At 39.0% G+C, this 26187-nt stretch overlaps 1 protein-coding gene across 2 annotated transcripts in view; it reads right to left on the bottom strand.

Moving 5' to 3' along the window:
- The window catches only part of LOC142230682 (tRNA dimethylallyltransferase-like), a 225458-nt gene that overhangs the window by 138125 nt on the left and 61146 nt on the right, over window positions 1-26187 (bottom strand). For both annotated transcript variants that reach the window (XM_075301316.1, XM_075301315.1), the window contains exon 2: window positions 5376-5660. In XM_075301316.1, the coding sequence (XP_075157431.1) occupies window positions 5604-5660 (57 nt within the window). In that variant the 3' untranslated portion in view covers window positions 5376-5603. The remainder of the gene's footprint in view (window positions 1-5375; window positions 5661-26187) is intronic.

The raw sequence follows: 26187 nt of genomic DNA, 5'->3' as shown, positions 1-26187 counted from the left end.
TAATATGGTCCTAGAAGCCAGAGTTTTGGCCCAATTTGTTTGAAAATTTGCACTAGAAGTACAATTAGTAGTGCAATTAAGTGTGCAAAATTTTATTGAAATCGGTTCAGATTTAGATATAGCTCCCATATATATCTTTCGCCCGATATGGACTAATATGGTTTTAATAGCCAGAGTTTTGGCCCAATTTGGTTGAAATTTTGCACAGGGAGTAGATTTAGCATTGTAGCTATGCGTGCCAAATTTGGTTGAAATCGATTCAGATTTAGATATAGCTCCCATATATATCTTTCGCCCGATATGGACTAATATGGTCCTAGAAGCCAGAGTTTTGGCCCAATTTGTTTGAAATTTTGCACTAGAAGTACAATTAGTAGTGCAATTAAGTGTGCAAAATTTTATTGAAATCGGTTCAGATTTAGATATAGCTCATATATATATCTTTCGCCCGATATGGACTAATATGGTTTTAATAGCCAGAGTTTTCGCCCAATTTGGTTGAAATTTTGCACAGGGAGTAGATTTAGCATTGTAGCTATGCGTGCCAAATTTGGTTGAAATCGGTTCAGATTTAGATATAGCTCCCATATATATCGTTTGCCCGATTTACACTCATATGACCACAATGGCCAATCTTTTACTCGGATTTAGTTGAAATTTTTCACAGGGAGTAGATTTAGCATTGTAGCTATGCGTGCCAAATTTGGTTGAAATCGGTTCAGATTTAGATATAGCTCCCATATATATGTTTTTCTGATTTCGACAAAAATGGTCAAAATACCGACATTTGCCTTGTAAAATCGCCACTGCTTAGTGGAAAAGTTGTAAAAATGACTCTAATTTTCCTTAACTTCTAATACATATAAAACAAGCGTTAAATCATAAATAAACTTTTGCGCAGTTTCCTTAAAATTGCTTCAGATTTACATGTTTCCCATATTTTTTTTTACTAACATTGTGTTCCACCCTAGTGCATTAGCCAACCTAAATTTTGAGTCTATAGATTTTGTAGATGTCTATCAAATTCTTCCAGATCGAGTGATATTTAAATGTATATATTTGGGACAAACCTTTATATATAGCACCCAACACATTTAACGGATGTGATATGGTATCGAAAATTTAGATCTACAAAGTGGTGCGGGTTATAATATAGTCGGCACCGCCAGACTTTAGACTTTCCTTACTTGTTTCTATGAGTGTAGGTAAATAGAACAACATTTCATCTGTTTCGAAACACTGTGCACCGTTTATTAACCCGATATTCAGTCGAAACACATCCATAACATTTTCTACTCCATTGATATAAGAGATTACACCAGGGATTATCAATCTTAATTCATAACGTACCCCTTAAATCCTATATTAAATATCCTCCAAGGGATTTGAAAAGTTGAAAAAATGTGAATTTTCCTTTTCTAATTCCCCAGGTATTTGGCACTAGCACAACTCTCATGTGGACGATTTTTACCGCATAGAACGTTCATGTCATCTTGAGTTTTTAAGATATTTTTAAGTACCTTTTAATTCACTTGGAACATATTATTCTTCTTCTTGTACTACTTGCTCACACCTTTTAATGGGCTAAGCGTTGGAGGGAAAAATTTATGAAGTGTAGCTCAGAGAGAAGAGCCCAAAAAAAGCCCTGAACATGGTTTTTTTGGCCCTTGTAAAATGGCAACTGCTACTAATGTTCATTAAGCGTAGACTTTATTAAAGGGCTCAGGGCCTCGATGCTTCAACATGTGAGGATATATGTGGCAGCAACAGTGACTGAATACTTGCCGAATAATTTAATGTTCCAGTGTGCCGCCATAGATAGGGCAGCGTTTTCATTCTACATCATCATTGAATTATGAAACAAATTTGCATAATTATTTTTTCGCATAATTTTATGGTTTATGATTGAATTTCTGATTGTGAATGTTAGACATTGCAGAGAGGATGGGAAGAGGGGGAAGGTGTTTGAGAGAGCTCTGACTACTGTCTAGTTCTTAAATGTTTGTTCTGCAATGAAACCATAGCGTAAAAAAGTAGAATTTATGATATGCCTTCTGAAGAATTTCGATAATGAAATTCACATTTGAAATGGAAAATAGTTGTCGTTTTCACTAGCCATGAATACCTTTCAAGAGCATGAAATCATTTGTTTTTTTTTTTTTGTTTATCAGACCTATGGCAAATGCAGTAATTAAAGAGTTAGAGAATGACTTAATTAAATGGCAATAGCTTTCAAACAGAAGGCTTTGCCAATTTAATAAGCGAAAATTGTTTAAAACATTGTCTGGGCCATTTTTACTCCCCACTAGGTGTAGAAAGCTTTTTAATCAGGCAACACGCACGAATTTATAACAACGATATTAAGAAATAATAATTACAGAAAGAAAGAAGAATCGTAATCATAACTAGAAAAAAAAAAAATTGTTCCACAAACATTTCTTTTATGAGTATCCCGGGATCCTCCATCATTTTTTTTACACTTCCGATGAAGTTCTTTTGGACCAGAATTAAATACGCTATTTGGCCGTTTAACGTCAAAATTTAAATTTTGTACAATTAAATGTCACAAAAAAGAATAGAAAATTAATAAAAACAAGTATATACGGCCGTAAGTTCGGCCAGGCCGAATCTTATGTACCCTCCACCATGGATTGCGTAGAAACTCCTACGAAAGGCTGTCATCCACAATCGAATTACTTGGGTTGTGGTATCTTAAAACTTCTTAACATCGTTTTCTAAATTGTGAGTTAGTCCATACGTGGTATATATTAGACAAAAAGGTATGTGTAGGTAAGTCTACAAATAATTACGAATCGATATGGACTTTTGCACGGTACGTAGAGATCCAGAATTGAAATATGGGGGGTCGCTTATATGGGGGCTATATACAATTATGAACTTGATATGGACCAATTTTTGTGTGATTGGGGATCGATTTATCTGAGGGCTATATATATAACTATAGACCGATATAGACCTAGTTAGGCATGGTTGTTAACGACCATATACTAGCACAATATACCAAATTTCAACTGACTCGGATAAAATTTGCTCCTCCAAGAGGCTCCAAAACCAAATCTCGGGATCGGTTTATATGGGGGCTATATATAATTGTGGACTGATATGGACCACTTTTGGCATGGTTCTTAAAAACCATATACTACCACCACGTACCAAATTTCAACCAGATCGGATGAAATTTTGCTTCTCCAAAAGGCACCGGAGGTCAAATCTGGGGATCGGTTTATATGGGGGCTATATTTAATTATGGACTGATATCGACCACATCTTGCTTGTTTGTTAGAGACCACATACTAATATCACGTTCCAAATTTCAACCGGAGTGGATGAATTTTGCTCCTCCAATAGACTCTGGAGGAGAAATCTGGGGATCGGTTTATATGGGGGCTATATATAATTATGGACTGATATCGACCACTTCTTGCTTGTTTGTTAGAGACCATATACTTACACAACGTACAAAATTGTAGCCGGATCGGATGAAATTTACTTCTCTTAGAGGCTCCGCAAGCCAAATCGGGGGATCGGTTTATATGGGGGCTATATATAATTAATGACCGATGTAGACCAATTTTTGCATAATTGTTAGAGAACATATACTAACACCATGTACCAAATTTCAGCCGGATCGGATAAAATTTTCTCTCTTAGAGGCTCCGCAAGCCAAATTTGGGGATCGGTTTATATGGGGGCTATATATAACAGGTTGGCTGATAAGTCGCCGCTCTAACAAAGAAAAACAATTTTTTTTTTGTCAAAATTCGTTTTTATTATTCAACATAGTTCCCTTCAAGAGCAATACAATGATTATAACGACCTTCCAATTTTTTGATACCATTTTGGTAGTACTCCTTCGGTTTTGCCTCAAAATAGGCCTCAGTTTCGGCGATCACCTCTTCATTGCAGCCAAATTTTTTCCCTGCGAGCATCCTTTTGAGGTCTGAGAACAAGAAAAAGTCGCTTGGGGCCAGATCTGGAGAATACGTTGGGTGGGGAAGCAATTCGAAGCCCAATTCATGAATTTTTGCCATCGTTCTCAATGACTTGTGGCACGGTGCGTTGTCTTGGTGGAACAACACTTTTTTCTTCTTCATATGGGACCGTTTTGCCGCAATTTCAACCTTCAAACGCTCCAATAACGCCATATAATAGCCACTGTTGATGGTTTTTCCCTTCTCAAGATAATCGATAAAAATTATTCCATGCGCATCCCAAAAAACAGAGGCCATTACTTTGCCAGAGGACTTTTGAGTCTTTCCACGTTTCGGAGACGGTTCACCGGTCGCTGTCCACTCAGCCGACTGTCGATTGGACTCAGGAGTGTAGTGATGGAGCCGTGTTTCATCCATTGTCACATATCGACGGAAAAACTCGGGTGTATTACGAGTTAACAGCTGCAAACACCGCTCAGAATCATCAACACGTTGTTGTTTTTGGTCAAATGTGAGCTCGCGCGGCACCCATTTTGCACAGAGCTTCCGCATATCCAAATATTGATGAATGATATGACCAACACGTTCCTTTGATATCTAATATGCATTTAATACTAGTGACGCCATCTATGCGTCAGACCGGGGAATTATCAGCGAACCTCTTATACTAAGCACAATTTGCATTCGTATTTTAAAGACATGAAATCTTTGACCTCACGACAATATTTTTTTCAGTGAAGAGAAAAAAAACTTAATATTTGCTTATTTGTTGATATCGGCCAACGTTTTAGTAAAATTTTTCTAAAAATTTTCTAAATTTTTCTAAAATTAACCAAAATTCTTCCTTCCTGCTGGATTGACTGTTTTCTTTTTTTTTCAGTGTAAGAAATTGTCACCTGTTCCATAGTGTGAGAATTTATGATTGCTAAGCATATCGTGTGACCTATCTTTGTACGCATGCGCGTGCGGCCTTTTTTTCATTAGAGATATTTAAATTTTTAATTTTTCAAAATTGATTCCGCATTATAACGATCAGAATAATATGGGCAACATAATTTGTATGTAAAAAAAGCCGGTGATTGGTTTACGATCACTTTTTCATAATTCAATGGAATAGATTTCAACATAAACGGAATGTGATCTGATTCGTTTTTAATTGATGGCATTTTTCCCCCATTCCTAACAAAGTTATTATTCAAATAGCATATAGAGAATCATATGAGTATGTTTGTGTCCGTCCATACGTCCGTCTGTCGTCGTCTCACATTTGTAATGAATATGAAATTAAAATTCATGAAAAATTCATAGAAAAGAAGCCGCAAATTTATGCAAATCTTCTTTTCTAAAGATTTTTCTCAAGTTTTTTTTTTTTTTGGTGTAAATTTTTGGTGATAAGATAACAAAGAAACAAAACTTACTCACCGTTACATGGAAGGCCTGCCACGATATTTGTGATTTTGGTTAATGGCTTTTGAATGGTTTTGGTATCGATTGATGATTGTCTGTTGTTTGGATGAACACATCAAGATGTAAAATGTTACACTAACTAATGAGCCAATGATCTTTAAATGATCATCAATTAGTTAGTTAATAATGATGATGATGATAACAGATCTGCCGATTACCTTTATGACTTTCACCTTGTTTCGCTTAGAAGTTTGCTTCTTTTGTTTTTGACGATTTCCGATTATCGTTAGCATAAAATCGCTGTGGGAAAAAACCATAATTAAATACCACAGTTTATTGAAAGCCATAGATCAATAATAAAAATATCGAATTATATACAAGAGTTTATTGAAAACTATTGATCAATAGAAAAAAAAAAAACAAATATCGATATTACTTTTGTTTGTCATGGGAATATCTTAGCCTAAAGTAAAAGGTTCGTTTCAAGAGTGAGAGAATAATATTTTTGAAAATGTTTCTTATACACAAGTGAATGGTGGTGACTTCCATAGATAAACCCTTCCCACCTAATCGATCTTTGTCTTCATGAAATCTCATCTCAATCAATATTTTAAATAAAATAAAAAAAGCAAACTTCATTCATATGTTTGTTTCATAAAGTTATCTGTGGTATTGGTGTCTTTTGTAAGTTTTCTTATAATTAATCTCCCAGCAAAAAAATCGTCGCCAAAAAAGTAATGAAAATGTCCTTTTTGGATCCGGAAGTGGTGCAAAATTGACGCAGAAGCCATGAATTTAACATGGGCTTGTCATAGGACGGAAGTCCTCCAATTCAACAGCCGTTGCACTGAATTTGCATCACTTCTTTAGGTGTGATCCGAATTCAATGTTTTGGATGTAAATTAAAAAAATTCTGTGATATTCTGTCAAATAAATAATTTTTATAATTTTTTACAATTTTTAATGGATTCTAACACATGTCGGAAACGTTTGACCTCAAATATTTTCAAAAATGCACAATTTTTTCAGATTGGATTTAGCATTTTTTTCGACAAAATTTAAATGATTTGTACCATTTTATGAATTCTTAAACTGTTTTTAACATATTTGAAACAAACAAAGTTAAAATTACCCATTAAAAGTATGAAAAACCCAAGTTATAAAAAATTGAATTAAGAGAACTTCGTGGGTAGTTAAAATAAAGAACATCATTGGGAGTGCATCTTCTGGAAGTGCTTTTAAAGTTGTTCCTCTGGAAGAGGCACAACTTTAAACTTGGATTGCTTAGAAACTTCTTCTAAACACTGTCATCCAGAGTCGAATTACTTAAGTTGCGGTAACGCTTGCCGATGGCAAGGTATCTTAAAACCTCCTTAAAGGTATCTTAAAACCTCCTTAAATCATAAATTTCTACAGAAATAAAATTTTAACAAAATTTTCTATAAAAAATAAAATTTTCCATCGAAATAAAAATTTCGACAAAATATTCTATAGAAAGAAAATATTGACAAAAATTTCTACAGAAATAAAATTTTAACAAAATTTTCTATAGAAATAAAATTTTGACAAAATGTTCGATAGAAATAAAATCTTGGTAGATTATTTGTGGCTCGAGTGGCAACCATGATTATGAACCGAATAAAATTTGAACAAAATTTTCTATAGAAATAAAATTTTGACAAAATTTTCTATAGAAATAAAATTTTGGTAGATTATTTTTGGCTCTAGTGGCAACCATGATTATGAACCGATATGGACCAACTTTTGTGTGATTGGACCAATTTTGTTATGGTTGTTAGCGACCATATACTAACACCACGTTCCCAATTTGAACCGGATCGGATGAATTTTGCTCCTCCAAGAGGCTCCGGAGGTCAAATCTGGAGAACGTTTTATATGGGGGCTATATATAATTATGGACCGATATGGACCAATTCTGGCACGGTTGTTAAAGATCATATACTAACACCATGTTCCAAATTACAACCGGCTTGGATGAAATTTGCTTCTCTTGGAGACTTCGCAAGCCAAATCTGGGGATGGGTTTATATGGGGGCTATATATAATTATGAACCGATGTGGACCAAGTTTTGCATGGTTGTTAGAGACCATGTACCAACACCATGTACCAAATTTCAGCCGGATCGGATGAAATATTCTTCTCTTAGAGGCTCCGCAAGCCAAATCGGGGGATCGGTTTATATGGGGGCTATATATAATTATGGACCGATGTGGACCTATTTTTGCGTGGTTGTTAGAGACCATATACTTACACCATGTACCAAATTTCAGCCGGATCGGATGAAATTTGCTTCTCTTTTAGGCTCCGCAAGCCAAATCTGGGGATGGGTTTATATGGGGGCTATATATAATTATGGACCGATGTGGACCAATTTTTGCATGATTGTTAGAGACCATGTACCAACACCATGTACCAAATTTCAGCCGGATCGGATGAAATATGCTTCTCTTAGAGGCTCCGCAAGCCAAATCGGGGGATCGGTTTATATGGGGGCTATATATAATTATGGACCGATGTGGACCTATTTTTGCGTGGTTGTTAGATACCATATACTTACACCATGTACCAAATTTCAGCCGGATCGGATGAAATTTGCTTCTCTTTTAGGCTCCGCAAGCCAAATCTGGGGATTGGTTTATATGGGGGCTATATATAATTATGCACCGATGTGGACCAATTTTTGCATGGTTGTTAGAGACCATATACCAACACCATGTACCAAATTTCAGCCGGATCGGATGAAATTTGCTTCTGTTAGAGGCTCAACAAGCCAAATCTGGGGATCGGTTTATATGGGGGCTATATATAATTATGGGCCGATGTGGACCAATTTTTGCATGGTTGTTAGAGACTATATACCAACACCATGTACAAAATTTCAGCCGGATCGGATGAAATATGCTTCTGTTAGAGGCTCCACAAGCCAAATCTGAGGGTCCCTTTATATGGGGGCTATACGCAAAAGTGGACCGATATGGCCCATTTCCAATACCATCCGACCTACATCGATAACAACTACTTGTGCCAAGTTTCAAGTCGATAGCTTGTTTCGTTCGGAAGTTAGCGTGATTTCAACAGACGGACGGACGGACGGAGGGACATGCTTAGATCGACTCAGAATTTCACCACGACCCAGAATATATATACTTTATGGAGTCTTAGAGCAATATTTCGATGTGTTACAAACGGAATGACAAAGTTAATATACCCCCATCCTATGATGGAGGGTATAAAAAAAACAAGTATATACGGCCGTAAGTTCGGCCAGGCCGAATCTTATGTACCCTCCACCATGGATTGCGTAGAAACTTCTACGAAAGACTGTCATCCACAATCGAATTACTTGGGTTGTAGTATCTTAAAACTTCTTAACATCGTTTTCTAAATTGTGGGTTAGTCCATACGTGGTAGAGAGCCAGAATTGGAATATGGGGGTCGCTTATATGGTGGCTATATACAATTATGAACTTGATATGGACCAATTTTTGTGTGATTGGGGATCGATTTATCTGAGGGCTATATATAGCGGCCATATACTAGCACAATGTACTAAATTTCAACTGACTCGGATGAAATTTAGTCCTCCAAGAGGCACCAAAACCAAATCGCGGGATCGCTTTATATGGGGCCTATATATGATTATGGACTGATATGGCCCACTTTTGGCATGGCTGTTAAATATCATATAAAGGGTGATTCTTTTGAGGTTAGGATTTTCATGCATTAGTATTTGACAGATCACGTGGGATTTCAGACATGGTGTCAAAGAGAAAGATGCTCAGTATGCTTTGACATTTCATCATGAATAGACTTACTAACGAGCAACGCTTGCAAATCATTGAATTTTATTACCAAAATCAGTGTTCGGTTCGAAATGTGTTTATCGACAAATTTTGTTCAGCGATGAGGCTCATTTCTGGTTGAATGGCTACGTAAATAAGCAAAATTGCCGCATTTGGAGTGAAGAGCAACCAGAAGCCGTTCAAGAACTGCCCATGCATCCCGAAAAATGCACTGTTTGGTGTGGTTTGTACGCTGGTGGAATCATTGGACCGTATTTTTTCAAAGATGCTGTTGGACGCAACGTTACGGTGAATGGCGATCGCTATCGTTCGATGCTAACAAACTTTTTGTTGCCAAAAATGGAAGAACTGAACTTGGTTGACATGTGGTTTCAACAAGATGGCGCTACATGCCACACAGCTCGCGATTCTATGGCCATTTTGAGGGAAAACTTCGGAGAACAATTCATCTCAAAAAATGGACCGGTAAGTTGGCCACCAAGATCATGCGATTTGACGCCTTTAGACTATTTTTTGTGGGGCTACGTCAAGTCTAAAGTCTACAGAAATAAGCCAGCAACTATTCCAGCTTTGGAAGACAACATTTCCGAAGAAATTCGGGCTATTCCGGCCGAAATGCTCGAAAAAGTTGCCCAAAATTGGACTTTCCGAATGGACCACCTAAGACGCAGCCGCGGTCAACATTTAAATGAAATTATCTTCAAAAAGTAAATGTCATGGACCAATCTAACGTTTCAAATAAAGAACCGATGAGATTTTGCAAATTTTATGCGTTTTTTTTTAAAAAAAAGTGATCAAGCTCTTAACAAATCACCCTTTACTAAATTTCAACTGACTCGGATGAAATTTGGTCCTCCAAGAGGCTTGGTACCAAATCGCGGGATCGCTTTATATGGGGCCTATATATGATTATGGACTGATATGGCCCACTTTTGGTATGGCTGTTAAATATCATATACTACCACCACGTACCGAATTTCAACCAGATCGGATGAATTTTGTTTCTCCAAAAGGCACCGGAGGTCAAATCTGGGGATCGGTTTATATGGGGGCTATATATAATTCTGGACCGATGTGGACCAATTTTTGCATGGTTATTAGAGACCATATACTAGCACCACGTACCAACTTTCAACTGGATCGGATGAATTTTGCTCCTCTAAGAGGCTCCGGAGGTCAAATCTGGGGATCGGTTTATATGGGGGCTATATATAATTATGGACCGATATGGACCAATTTGTGCATGGTTATTATAGACCATAGACTAACACCACACACCAAATTTCAACCAGATCGGATGCATTTTGCTCCTCCAATAGGCTCCGGAGTTTAAATCTGGGGATATGGGGTCTATATATAATTATGGACCGATATGAACCAATTTTTGCATGGTTATTAGACACAATAGACTAGTACCACGTACCAAATTTCAACCGGATCGGATGAATTTTGCTCCTCCAATAGGCTCCGGAGTTCAAATCTGGGAACCGGTTTATATGGGGTCCATATATAATTATGGACCGATATGAACCATTTTTTGCATGGTTATTACAGACCATATACTAGCACCACGTACCAACTTTCAACTGGATCGGATGAATTTTGCTCCTCTAAGAGGCTCCAGAGTTCAAATCTGGGGATCGGTTTATATGGGGGCTATATATAATTATGGACCGATATGGACCAATTTTTCCATGGTTGTTAAGACCATATACTAACACCACATACCAAATTTCAACCGGATCGAATGAATTTTGCTCCTCCAAGAGGCTCCGAAGGTCAAATCTGGGGATCGGTTTATATGGGGGATATATATAATTATGGACCGATATGGACCAATTTTGGCATGGTTATTATAGACCATATACTAACACCACATACCAAATTGCAACCGGATGTGATGAATTTTGCTCCTCCAAGAGGCTCTGCAAGCCAAAATTTGTTTCTTTCGTAAGTTAGAGTGATTTCAACAGACGGACGGACATGCTCAAATCGACTCAGAATTTCACCACGACCCAGAATATATATACTTTATGGGGTCTTAGAGCAATATTTCGATGTTTTACAAACGGAATGACAAAGTTAATATACCCCCCATTCTATAGTGGAGGGTGTAACAAGTATATACGTCCGTAAGTTCGGCCAGGCCAAATCTTATGTACCCTCCACCATGGATTGCGTTGAAACTTCTACTAAAGGCTGTCATCCACAATCGAATTACTTGGGTTGCGGTAACACTTGACGAAGGCAAGGTATCTTAATACTTCTTAACACCGTCTTCTAAATTGTAAGTTAGTCCATACAGGGTATATATTAAATAAAAAAAACAACGATAAAATACGTATACGAGTATAATTAAGTTTGAAAAAATTTTCTATAGAAATAAAATTTTGAAAAAAATTTCTATAGAAATACAATTTTGACAAGATTTTCTATAGTAATCAAATTTTGACAAAATTTTCTATAGTAATAAAATGTCGGTAGATTATTTTTGGCGATATGGACCAATTTTTGTGTTATTGGCGATCGACTATATATAACTATAGATCGATATGAACCAATTGTTGCATGGCTGTTAGCGGCTATGTACTAGTGCAATGTACCAAATTTCAACCGAATGGGATGAATATTGCTCCTCCAAGAGGTACCGGAGGTCAAATTTGGGGATCGAGGGCTATATATAATTATGAACCGATATGGACCAATTTTTGCACGGTTGTTGGAGACCATATACTAACACCACGCACTACATTTCAACCGGATCGAATGAATTTCGCTCCTCCAAGAGGTTCTGGAGGTCAAATCTTGGGCTCGGTATATATGGGGCTATATATAATTATGAACCGTATCAGCCGTATCGGATGAAATTTGCTTCTCTTAGAGGTTCCGCAAGTCAAATCTGGGGATCGGTTTATATGGGGGCTATATAATTATGGACCGATATCGACTAATTTTTGCATGGTTGTTAGAAACCATATACTAACATCACGTACCAAATTTCAGCCGTCCGTCCGTCCGTCTATTGAAATCACGCTAACTTCCGAACGAAAGAAGCTATCGACTTGAAACTTGGCACAAGCAGTTGATGTAGGTCGGATGGTTTTGCAAATGGGCCATATCGATCCACTTTTACGTACAGCCCCCCATATAAACGGACCCACAGATTTGACTTGCGGAGCCTCTAACTGAACCATATTTCATCCGTTCCGGCTGAAATTTGGTACATGGTGTTGGTATATGGTATCTAACAACCATGCAAAAATTGATCCACATCGGTCCATAATTATATATAGCCCCCATATAAACCGATGCCCAGATTTGGCTTTCGGAGCCTCAAAGAGAAGCAAATTTCATCTGATCCGGCCGAAATTTGGTACATGGTTTTGGTATATGGTCTCTAACAACCGTGACAGAATTGGTCCACATCGGTTCATAATTATATATAGCCCTCATATAAACCGATCCCCAGATTTGGCTTGCGGAGCCTCTTGGAGGAGCAAAATTCATCCGATCCGGTTCAAATTTGGAACGTGGTGTTAGTATATGGCCGCTAACAACCATACCAAAATTGGTCCACATCGGTTCATAATTATATATAGCCCCCATATAAACCGATCCCCAGATTTGGCTTGCGGAGGCTCAAATCCGACTGAAATTTGGTACATGGTGTTGGTATATGGTCTCTAACAACCGTGCCAGAATTGGTCCATATCGGTCTATAGTTACCCAGCAAAAAAATTTGGAAGTTCTTCCAAAGGCACAACTGTAAAAACACTTCCAGAAGATGCAATCCCAATGATGTTCTTTATTTTAACTACCCAGGAAGTTCTTTTAATTCAATTTTTTATAACTTGGTTTTTTTCATACTTTTAATGGATAATTTTAACTTTTTTTGTTACAAATAGGTTAAAAATAGAGTAAGAATTCATAAAATGGTACAAATCATTTACATTTTGTGGAAAAAAATGCTAAATCCAATCTGAAAAAATTGTGAATTTTTGAAAATATTTCAGGTCAAACGTTTCCGACGAGTGTTAAAATCCATTAAAAATTATTAAAAAATATAAAAATTATTTATTTGACAAAATATCACAGAATTTTTTAATTTACATCCAAAACATTGAATTCGGATCACACCTAACGAAGTGATGCAAATTCAGTGCAACGGCTGTTGAAATGGAGAACTTCCGTCCTATGACAAGCCCATGTTAAATTCATCGCTTCTGCGTCAATTTTGCACCACTTCCGGATTCAAAAAGAACATTTTCATTACTTTTTTGGCGACGCTTTTTTTGCTGGGTATATATAGCCGATCCCCAATCACACAAAAATTGGTCCATATCGGTTCATAATCATGGTTGCCACTCGAGCCAAAAATAATCTACCAAAATTTTAATTCTATAGAAAATTTTGTCAAAATTTTATTTCTATAGAAAACTATGTTAAAATTTTATTTCTATAGAAAATTTTGTTAAAATTTTATTTCTATAGAAAATTTTGTCAAAATTTAATTTCTATGGAAAATTTTGTTAAAATTTTATTTCTATAGAAAATTTTGTCAAAATTTAATTTCTATGGAAAATTTTGTTAATTTAGGAGGTGTTAGGAGGTTTAAGACACCTTGCCATCGGCAAGTATTACCGCAACCCAAGTAATTCGATTGCGGATAGCAGTGTTTAGAAGAAGTTTCTAAGCAATCCATGGTGGAGGGTACATAAGCTTCGGCCGAACTTATAGCCGTATATACTTGTAACCAAATTGTAATTAGATAGGCTGGCAAAAACAACCTGGCTAGTTAAATTTTAAATTTATCGTCACACACATGATCGAAACTGCGATGGAATATATGACAAAATACGAAAATACTTTTTTGACTACCCAATAATATGTTTAGACATTGAAAAACTAATTGAGCCAATTAAAAATGTATTGGTTTAAATATTTGGTACGATTATTTTTACTTGATTGATTACAAACTTAATTTAATTACAATAATTTTTTTATTGATTTAAATTATGTTTAATAATTATTTGTTTATAATATTGATAACCATAACAAATTATAAGTATAAATAATATTAGAAAATTGGGTATTAACTCAAAGGTTTTCGACTCGTGTTTATTAAATTACATCAATTTTTTTAATTAAACATCTTTTGTTTCCAATTCAATTAATATCTTAATGGAACTAATATTGATCAATTATTTTTCCTGTAAATAATTAAAGTAATTAAATAATCATGCAAAAATTAATTATGCACTTCTCGAGACCAAGGTCTCTAACATTATTTCTCCTCCAAATTCTGAAAATCTTACATGAATTTTTTCTGACAAAGTTTTTTTCTTTCTGTAGTTTTCCGTCTACTTTATATGGGTAACCATGATCGATATGTTAGCCATAAATTTCATAGGAGTATGGAATGAAAAAATAAACATTGACAGATAGACCCATTAATAGTTACCACAACAATTCTAATGACAGAATCTGGGCGGTGGCAATAGGAACAATAAACAAAAAATATTCATGGCATCATACTGCCAATGAATTGGCGTAAAAGGTTAATGACAACTGGTCTTTACACATTTCTTTGACAGTCATGGCACCATCAGTGTGTGCTGGTAATAAATAATTTTGCCATAGAAAATCCATTGAACTAAAGTAACTCAAATATTTCATCGTGAATTAAACACTGAACAAAAAATGAATCCCGTAGGTAAGGCTAACTTGGGTAAGGGTCAAGCTAACAGGAACTGCAATCAATTTAAGAAATTCTTTAAGGATACGGAATGAAGAGAATGGTTCTGTAATGTAATGTCTTATAAGTTGCTGGGTTATTTCAATAAAAAAACAATTTCCACGTAGCCAGGCCGCAACAATTCCTAGTTCTGAGTTCAAAAATTTGATGAGCGTTGGCAATACTATCCTATTTTTTCGCCAAGGAATTAGAATGCAAATGCCGCTTGCTTTGCGTTTTCTGGCCTAAAGTTCCTTCACTGAGGCGTTAGGGCCTGCAGTTTCGGCACTACACAATTATCCAATGAGACCTTCTGCCATGCAGTTCTTCCACTAAGGTTTTAGGATCTACAAATCCTCCACTAAAGCCTTAGGATCAACTTATCCCTATTGTGATACTAAGACCTACAGTTTCAACACTGAGACTATCGGGCTTACATTTCCACAAATGTGACCTCGGACCTACAGTTTATCCACTGACATTATCGTGGCTAAATGTTAGCCACTTAGACTTTCGCAACTACAATTCTCGCACTAAGTTCTACGAGCCTACAGTGTTTCCAACTGAATCTTTAGGACCAACACTTTAGGTTTCTCAAGTACGACTTTTGGGCCTACAATTTAAACACTGAGACCTTTGGGCTTACAGGTCCACCAATGAGACATTCAGGGCCTCCAGTTCAGCAACTGAGACCTTCGACCTACACATTCGACCAAGACATTCCTTCAGCCCTCCAGTTCTTCCATAGAGAATTTTGAACCTACGAATCCTCTCCAAAACACTTCAATCTGCACTTCCCAGTTGCGGAAATTAGGCCTACAGTTTCACCGCTAAGACCTTTGGATCTACAATTTGTCTACTGCGTTTTTTTTGGCTAAGGGTCGCGATTTAGACTTTTGTGGATGCATTTATCCCGCTGCGTCCTACGGATCCATAGTTTGTTCAACTGACACTTTGGGGATACCACTATAGGTTCCCGAACTAAGGCTTTCGACTCTATAGTTTCATCACTAAGACCTTCGAGTTTACAGGTCTACGATTGAGACCTTCCGGCTTACAAATACTTCTACACGAACCTCCACTAAGGCCTTCGATGGTATAGATCGACCTACACATTCGACCAAAACATTCCTTCAGCCCTCCAGTTCTTCCATAGAGAATGTTGAACCTACGAATCCTCCCCAAAACACTTCAATCTGCACTTCCCAGTTGCGGAAATTAGGCTTACAGTTTCACCGCTAAGACCTTTGGATCTACAATTTGCCTACTGAGTTTTTTTGGCTAAGGGTCGCCATTTAGACTTTTGTGGATGCATTCATCCCGCTGCGTCCTTCGGATCCATAGTTTGTTCAACTGACACTTTGGGGATACCACTATAGGTTCCCGAACTAAGGCTTTCGACTCAATAGGTGCACCACTAAAACCTTCGAGTTTACAGGTCTACGATTGAGAGCTTGCGGCTTACAAATACTTATACACGAACCTCCACTAAGGCCTTCGATGGTATAGATCCACCATTGAAACCTTACGGCTTAAACATACTTCTATTACGAACCTCCACAAGGCATTTAACCGTGGACGAGTTTCTTCCTACAGATCCTTCTTTGAAATGTTTGTATCTACAGTTCTCCCATTACATTGTTTAGGCCTACAGTTTCACCACTGAGACCTTCAGGTCTACCGTACAGCTAGAACCTTCGGGCTTACATTTGTCTACTAAGCCTTTCGTGGCTACAGGTCGTTTATTTGAACTTTTGTACCTAGAATTCCCCCACAGAGGCCTTCGCACATTCTGAAACTTTGGGGCCACAACGTTAGATTCTCTAACTGAGACTTTCACTTTCACCACTGAGGATTTCGAGTTTACAGATACACCATTGTGACCTTTGGGCTCCAGTTCCACAACGAACCTCCCACTAAGGCCTACAGGTTAACAGTTCTACTATTGTGGCGTTCTCCTTACAGTTCACCAATTGAAACGCGGGGTCTACAGTTCCCCATTGCACAATTTAGGTCTACAGTTTCAGTGGGTACATTTCCACAGTTTATCCACTGAAACTTTTGTGGATACAGGCCAACCACTTAGACCACAATTCTCCCAAAAAGTCGTTCGAGCGTAGTTTTTGCAACTGAGACTTTCGGGTCTGCTGTTTCTCCAACTGAGACCTCAGACCAAGAGTCCATTGCTTTCCTCCAACTAAGTCTTTTGGCCCTACAATATCACCACTGACACAGATACTGGTCCATCATGAAGACCAGTTCAACAACTGAGATCTTCATGTCTACAGTTCTACCAACTGAACCCTTCGGGATTACAGTTCCAGGGTGGAAACTATTTGAATTCAATTCCATTAATGAGTCTTTCGGCCCTACAATAGCACCACTGACACAGATACTGGTCCATAATGAAGACCAGTTCAACAACTGAGATCTTAATGCCTACAGTTCTACCAACTCAACCCTCCGGGATTACAGTTCCAGGGCGGAAACTTTTTGAATTCAATTCCACTGAGTCCTTTGTACCCACATTCTCTGCAAATGATACTTTCTGGTCTACAGTACCACCACCGAGTCCTACATACCTACAGTTCCACCATTGCGACTTTCGACCCTGCAATTTCCTCAGCTGAGACCCGCAGGTCTACAGTTCCCACCACTGAGACCTTCGAGCTTAGAGTTCCAGAACTGTAACCTTCAGACGTACAATTCCACTTTTAAGGCATTCTGGTTCATAGTTAAGTAACACAGACCTACAGTTTCTGATTGAATGCTTTGAACTATAATTTCACTAATGAGACCTTTTGGGTCTATATTCGATCCACAGAGAACTTTGGATCTACAGTTTCCGCAAATGCGACTTTCTGGCCTACAGTTCCAGAACTGATGATCCTGGAATTTCTTCAGCCGAGAACCTTGGATCTACAGTTCCTCTACTGAGAACTTTGGGCTTAGATTTCCAAACATGAAACCTTTGGATCTACAATTCGATCATTTAAACCTTCGAGTTTATAGTTACACAACATAGACCTATAGGCTTACAGTTCTTGAGTAGAGTCCCACCACTGTGACCTTCGATCCTACCACAGAATCATTCGCGCCCACAGATTGCCTCAACTGAGACCTTCAGGTCAAAAGTTCCTTACTGAAACTTTAGGGCAATCGCTCCATCAATGTGGTCTACGGGTCTACATTTCCACCACTGAGAACTTTGGATCTACAGTTTAGCCACTGAGCCTTTCGTTGCTACAAGTAAACCACATAGATTTTCGTGCCGTCAATTCTCCCACTAAGTCGTTCGAGCCAACAGTTTTCCCAACAGAGACTTTCGGGACTGCTGTTTTCCTAGCTGCGATCTTCAAGTCCCTTCCCTCTATGGCGTATCCGCCATAGAGACCTTTGAGCGTCCAGTTTAACAACTAGGTACAAAAGTTTAAATAAACTACCTGTAGCCACGAAAGGCTTAGTAGACAAATGTAGGTCCGAAGGTTCTAGTGGTACGGTAGACCTGAAGGTCTCAGTGGTGAAACTGTAGGCCTAAACAATGCGGTGGTAGAATCGTAGGCACGAAGGTATGCCTACGATTCTACCCCTGAGCTCGGTGATACTACAGTTCCAGGGAGGAACCTTTTAAATTCCACAAGGCTTTTAGATCCACAGTTTTCCATTGAACTTTGAAATCTACAGTTCCACCACTGACACCTATGGAATTACAGCTCCACCACTAAGTCCGTCTTGCATAGCGTTTCCACAAATGTGACTTTCTGGTGGAAACCACTGAGTCCTTCATGCCTACAGTTCCACGATTGAGACCTTCATCTTATAATTGCGTAACATAGACCTACAGTTCATGGCTGAAACCTTGGGATAATATTTTCACCATTGAGTCCTTTTGGGCCTACATTTCCATCACTAAGAGCTTCAGTTCTACAGCTCCAGCAATGAGTACTTCGTACTTACAGATCCATTACTGCGACGTCCGGGCAGAGATCTTCGGGTCTACAGGTCGCCATTGAGACCTTTGAGCATCCAGTTCAACAACTGATACATTTGTGACTACAGTTCTACCACTAAGCTCTGTGAGACTTCAGTTTCAGGGAGGAACTTTTTGAATTCCATAAGAGAGGCCTTTTGATCCATAGTTTTCCATTGAAACTCTGCAGTCCAACTGACACCTACGGGCTTTACAGTTCCACCACTGAGTCACTCGTGCCTAAACTTTCCACAAATGTGGCTTTTTGACCAACAGTTCCACCCCTGAGTCACACGAGCGCAAACTTTCCACAAATATGATTTCTGAACAACAGTTCCACCACTGAGTCACTCGTGCCTACAATTCCACCATTGAGACCTTCGTTCCTACAGTTCCACAATTGTGTCTTCCGGCCCTGAGACTTCCGGGTTTACTGGTCCACCATTGAGACCTTTTATACATTAGTGCCTACAGCTCTAACACTGAACCCTGCTATACGACAGTTCCGGGGAGGAACCTTTTGAATTCCACAACTGAGGCCTTTAGATCCATACCTTTGTATTGAATCTTTGAAGCCTACAGTTCCACCACTGAAACCTACGACCTTACAGTCCCACCACTGAGTCACTCGTGCCTAAAGTCTTCCAACATGTGAATTTCTGGCCTATATTTCCACCACTGAGTCCTTCGTACCTATAGTTCCACCATTTAGAGCTTCCGCTCGTAGTTACGCAACATAGACATACAGTACCTGACTGAAACCTTGGGATAAGAGTTTCACTACTGGGAGCTTTTGGGCCTATATTTCCACAACTGAAAGCTTCGGGTCTACAGTTCCACCACTGAGTCCTTTGTACTTACATTTCCACAACTGTGACCTCCAGGCCTGCGACCTTCGGGTTTACAGGTCCGCCGTTAAGACCTTTGAGCCTCCAACTGAACCTTCGTGCCTACAGTTCTACCACTAAGCACTGCGAGACTACTGTTCTAGGGAGGAACTTTTTGAATTTCATAACTGACGCCTTTGGATACACATTTTTCCATTGAAACTTTGAAGATTACAGTTCAACCACCTACATCTACGGGCTTACAGTTACACCACTGAGTCCCTCGTGCCACAAATGTGACCTGCTGGCCTACAATTCCACCACTAAGTCCTTCGTGCCTACAATTCCACCACTGAGTCCCTCGTGGGACCACAAATATGACTTTCTGGCCTAAATTTCCGCCACTGTTACGGACTCTACAATAGTCCCTGCCTGAATCATTGGTATAAGAGTTTCATTACTGAGACATTTTGGGCCTACATCTCCACCACTGTGATCTTCGAGCCTCGTATGCTACAACTACAACATTTCGCCCTATAGTTCTGTCATTGAAACCTTCGGGATTGTAGTTACACAACAAAGACCTTTAGCTTACAGACCAGAGTTCAACCACTGTGACCTTCGATCATAAAGTTCCTTCGATTCTACCACAGAATCCATCGTACCTATAGTTCCACAACAGCGACTTCTGGACATGCAATTTCCTCAGCTGAGAACTTCGGGACTACCATTCCTCCACTGTGACCTTCAAGCTTAGTGTTCCCCAAAATGAAACCTTTGGGTCTAAAGTTCCGCCATTGAGATCTTCCACTGTATCCTTCGCGACTAAAGTTTCCCCAACTGAGACTTTCGGGATAGCAATTTTCCCAGCTGTGGCCTTCAAGTCTGCAGCTACTTGCTGAAACCGTGGGACTACAGTCCCACCTCTGTAGACTTTGGGCCTGCAGTTCAACCTCTCTGACCTTCGGGCCTACAATTCCCCAACTCAGAGTTGAGGGTTTTCTCACTGGGACTCTCGGCTCTACAGTATCACTAGGACCTTCGCGACAACAGCTGCATCTAAAGGGTGATACGGTCAAAATTTGGTCAATATAAACTTGACGTATTTCTTTAAATTTTGCATTTAAAAAACCTGAACACCCCTCATTTTGAAGGTGTGTGTGTGTAGAATGTTGCTCCTATTTTGATGTTGGAATTCGCTCTTCAGTTGTCAAAATGCCGTCCAAGCAAGAAGAGAAGCGTATCAAAATTTTGCTCGCGCATCGCGAAAATCCAAGCTACTCGCACGCAAAACTGGCAAAATCGCTAAAAGTTGCCAAATCAACCGTTACAAATGTAATTAAAGTGTTTGGGGAACATTTGTCGACAGCCAGGAAGTCTGGATCGCGGGGAAATGGAAAACCGGAAGCCGCTGAGACGACAAAGAGAGTTGCCGGTAGTTTCAAGCGAAACCATAACCTCTCTCTCCGAGATGCCGCAAATAAGCTGGGTGTATCGTCTACAACCGTGCATCGAGCCAAAAAACGGGCCGGACTATCGACTTACAACAAGGTAGTGACTCCAAATCGCGATGATAAACAAAATACGACGGCCAAAGCGCGATCCCGGAGGCTGTACACGACGATGCTGACGAAGTTTGACTGCGTGGTAATGGACGACGAAGCCTACGTCAAAGCCGATTACAAGCAGCTTCCGGGACAGGAGTTTTATACGGCAAAAGGAAGGGGAAAGGAAGCATATATTTTCAAGCACATAAAACTGTCAAAGTTCGCAAAGAAATATCTGGTTTGGCAAGCCATCTGTACCAGTGGCTTGAAAAGCAGCATTTTCATAGCTTCCGGGACTGTCAACCAAGAAATTTACGTGAAAGAGTGTTTGAATAAACGTCTGCTGCATAGAGTGGTACGCCGCCAACAACGTGCATGTGGTTCCCAAGGACAAGAACCCTCCCAACACGCCAGAGCTCCGTCCAATTGAGAAATACTGGGCTATTGTCAAGCGGAACCTAAAGAAGACCAAAAAAACTGCTAAGAACGAGCATCAGTTCAAGGCAAACTGGCTTTCTGCGGCGAAGAAGGTGGACAAGGTGGCTGTACAAAATCTGATGGCAGGAGTCAAGCGTGAGGCCCGGCAATTCGGATTTGGAAAAGCGAAAGCCTAACTGAATATTTTTCCTGAATTTTATACTAATTGAACTTGAAAAAGAAATTTAATTTGATTTTTTTAATAAGTTACACAATTAAGACCTACGGTTCCACAATTTAGACCTACGACTCTGCAGTTTTTTACTGAGAATTTCCATCGTAGAATAACGTTCCTATTCTCATTGCAATCCCTATATTCGACCAAACGTTTTTGAGATTCTCGAAACTCTTTCTACTGGTATTTGTTTTTTTTTTTTTTTTTTTTGAGTGTACAGTTATCAAATACTCACTCATATACCTTTCGATTCGGCTAGTGTGCAGGGCACATAATTGAAAAACTTAATTCTTGAACCAAATTTGGCCATTTGTATGTTGTCAATGGTGCTGCGTAAATTCGTAAAAATGCGGAAAATAGGAAACCCAAAACTAATTGCGTTCACATGCCGTAACACATGACTGATAGTTGTAGTTCTATGTTAGCTCTTGTTTTGGGACTTGTTGCTCTTGTTGTTGTTGTAACACATCGAGGAACTTTCAAATCAAACCGGCAAACAACAACAACGAACAACCAGCAACCACAAAAAGTGCGTAACAATAATTTTGGGTGCAGAGCGTGTGTTTAGTATGCGCCCAGTTCTGCGGCAGTTAGATTAACATCATTTAAATTGTTTCTAATTAAAATCCACAAAAAACAAAAGAGAAACAAAAAATTCCCCAAAAAGACAACTCTATTCAACGAAATGATAATGGAAACAACAACTACATCGGTGTTACCATCACCTATCGAAAATGGAATGGGGAGCTTTGTTTTTTTTTTTGTTGTCTTTTGAATGAAGGAAGAGGTGCCAAGTATTTAGCACCCAATTGTTTTGTTGTTTTTCAAATGAACAAAATAAATTTCGTTTACAATACCATGAATTGAAGATATTTGCTTTTAGCCAGCCCTAAGACACCTAGCCATGTTCGCTGTAAACTGTCCACCATATCACTGTGATTCTCATTGAAAATTTTATTCACGTAATGTTTGAAACATAAAAGTTTACAATATTTTTTGGTGTGTTTGCTAAACAAATCTGGTCGATCGTTGGTATTCCTTCTATACCAGTCTGTAGAAGCCGAAATATTTACATGCAGTGGTGATACAAATAATAGCATGCGTGCATATTTTAATAAAACTGAATTTAAATCTAGCATGAGATGAGAACAACTCAGATTGTCTCTGAGTTAAACAAATGTTTATGCCAAACTATTGTCTTTTTTTGAACCCTTTGGAGCGGATTTTAAAGGCCTTCTATTTATATCTTATGAAAAGCTGCATGCCATAGAAGAAAGCCAAGGGGGGAAAATCCACCGCCATGGTGGTCTACGGAGTAACAAAGCAAAGTCCACAAGATTGGGACGCTTACAAGATGAATCTGAGAGGATATAAGCGAGAGCTGAGAAGTACTCAGGACAACTCTTGGAATGATTACAGTAGCATTATTGAGAATACATCCGAGGCTTCCAGAAGGTACTGGCATCCACTAACTCCGCTCCAGGTTTCATTAAAACATCGGAGGGCAATTGGACAACGTCCAGAGAGGAGAAGCTGGAGGTACTATTGGGCACAAATTTTCCTGGAAATCAGGTGGAATCTGGAAACTGGCGGTACCACAGAGGCTCAGCGGTCATTTACTATCGGGGAAATTGTATCGGAAACTATATCTAGAAATCAGACGGTTGAACCCTATTCTGGCGGTACCCACAGAAGCTCAGCGGTCATTTACTATCGGGGAAATTGTATCGAAATCTATATCTAGAAATCAGACTGGTGGTACCACAGGAGCTCAGCGGTCATTTACTATCGGGGAAATTGTATCGGAAACTATATCTAGAAATCAGACGGTTTAACCCTATTCTGGCGGTACCACAGAAGCTCAGCGGTCATTTACTATCGGGGAAACTGTATCGGAAACTATATCTAGAATAAAATGGGCTTTAAATAGGACCATTCAAATCCCTCGGAATTACTCCGGCAGAGGTACAGGGAGTGACCTACAGATTTATCGCATTGTAGTCGAAGATATATAAAGGATGTATCATCTTAGCATATATTCAAGGAAAGTGGAGGGAAACAAAAGTCGTTTTCATATCCGACTCTGGAGAGACTGATAGATATTTATCTTAGAACTAGGATCGATTCACCGGAGCCACTGTGGTGCAATGGTTAGCATGCCCGCCTTGCATACACAAGGTCGTGGGTTCGATTCCTGCTTCGACCGAACACCAAAAAGTTTTTCAGAGGTGGATGATCCCACCTCAGTAATGCTGGTGACATTTTTGAGTATTTCAAAGCTTCTCCAAGTGGTTTTACTGCAATGTGGAACACCGCTCGGACTCGGCTGTAAAAACGAGGTCCCTTTACATTGAGCTTAACATGGAATCGGGCAGCACTCAGTGACAAGAGAGAAGTTCACCACTGGTAATATTTCTGAGTGTTTCAAAGCTTCTCTAAGTGGTTTCACTGCAATCTGGAACGCCGCTCGGGAATCGGGCAGCACTCAGTGATAAAGAGAGAAGTTCACCACTGTGGTATCACAATGGACTGAATAGTCTAAGTGAGCCTGATACATCGCGCTGCTATCTAACCTAAGCATTGATTCAGTATTGCTCTCGAAACGACAACAGGCTTATTCGAAAGGCAGGTTTACTGAGACTGCATTGCATGAACTAGTCCGCTTTATTGCAAGCTCACTACATGTCAATGAATACACAATGAATCATAGATATGTGAACAAGGACACTCCCCAAGGGGGCGCTCTATCACCTCTTCTTTGGAATAGTGAAGGCATACGCAGGTATATTATCTGCGTATGGCTCTAGTAGTCAGAGGAAAAATCCCATCCAAAATTAGAGATATTATACAGAGAGCGCTGCGAAATGGGCTAAGCCGAGATAAATGCTGTAAAGACGGGATTAGTCTTGCACTGCCAAGAACGCAAAATTCCCACGGTTAAACCCATCTCCTTAGGTGGTATTGAAATTTCCCTTGGTGAGTGTGTAAAAAACCTTGGAGTTATATTGGACAGGAAGCTGAACTATAAGCAAATTATTGAAGAAATGGCGAGAGAATTTACAGTAGCCTTATGGGAGCCACCGTGGTGCAATGGTTAGCATGCCCGCCTTGCATACACAAGGTCGTGGGTTCGATTCCTGCTACGACCGAACACCAAAAAGTTTTTCAGCGGTGGATTATCCCACCTCAGTAATGCTGGTGACATTTCAGAGGGTTTCAACGCTTCTCTAAGTGGTTTCACTGGAATGTGGAACGCCGTTCGGACTCGGCTATAAAAAGGAGGTCCCTTGTTATTGAGCTTAACATGGAATCGGGCAGCACTCAGTGATAAGAGAGAAGTTCACCACTGGGGTATCACAATGGACTGAATAGTCTAAGTGAGCCTGATACATCGGGCTGCCACATAACCTAACCTAACCTAACCTAACCTAACCTAACCTAACCTAACCTAAACTAACCTAACCTAACATGTATATACGGCCGTAAGTTCGGCCAGGCCGAATCTTATATTCCCTCCACCATGGATTGCGTATAAACTTCTACGAAAGACTGTCAAACACAATTGAATTACTTGGGTTGTGATAATACTTAACATCGTCTTCTAAATTGTAAGTTAGTCCATACGTGGTATATATTGGACACAATAGGTATATATAAGTAAGTCAAATAATTACGAACCGATATTTTTTTTTTGCGCGGTAATTAAAGAGCCAGAATTGAAATATGGGGACGCTTTACATGGGAGCGATATACAATTAAATATGAACCGATATGGACCAATTTTTGTGTAATTGGACATCGATTTATCTGAGGCCTATATATAACTATTGACCGATATGTAACAATTTTGGCATGGTTTTTAAAGACCATATACTAACACCGCGTACCAAGTTTCAACCGGATTGGGTGAATTTGGCTTCTCCAGAAGGCTCCGGAGTTCAAATCTAGAGACCAGTTTATATGGGGGCTATATATAATTACGGACCGGTATGGACTAATTTTTGCATGGTTGTTAGTGTAACTATACACTGTTAGAAAAATATGTTTTTCATATGTTCCTATATAAACAAAATGTGTTTCGGGCACGATTTTAAACCACAATATATTTAAGTGCGAACATGTAATTTTCCTAAACTAACACTAAATGTTTGGGACATCTATGTTAATATGTTAGAATATATTATGTTTGGGGCATGAATGTTTCATAAAAAACATATGTGTGAATACAAACATATATAAATTTACAAATTTCAACTAAACATACATATGTTG

This window comes from Haematobia irritans, chromosome 3, assembly GCF_050003625.1.
Source record: "Haematobia irritans isolate KBUSLIRL chromosome 3, ASM5000362v1, whole genome shotgun sequence".
NCBI classification, from domain to species: domain Eukaryota; kingdom Metazoa; phylum Arthropoda; class Insecta; order Diptera; family Muscidae; genus Haematobia; species Haematobia irritans.
Note: the sequence above shows the minus strand (reverse complement) of the source record. Positions and strands in the feature narration are given on the sequence as shown.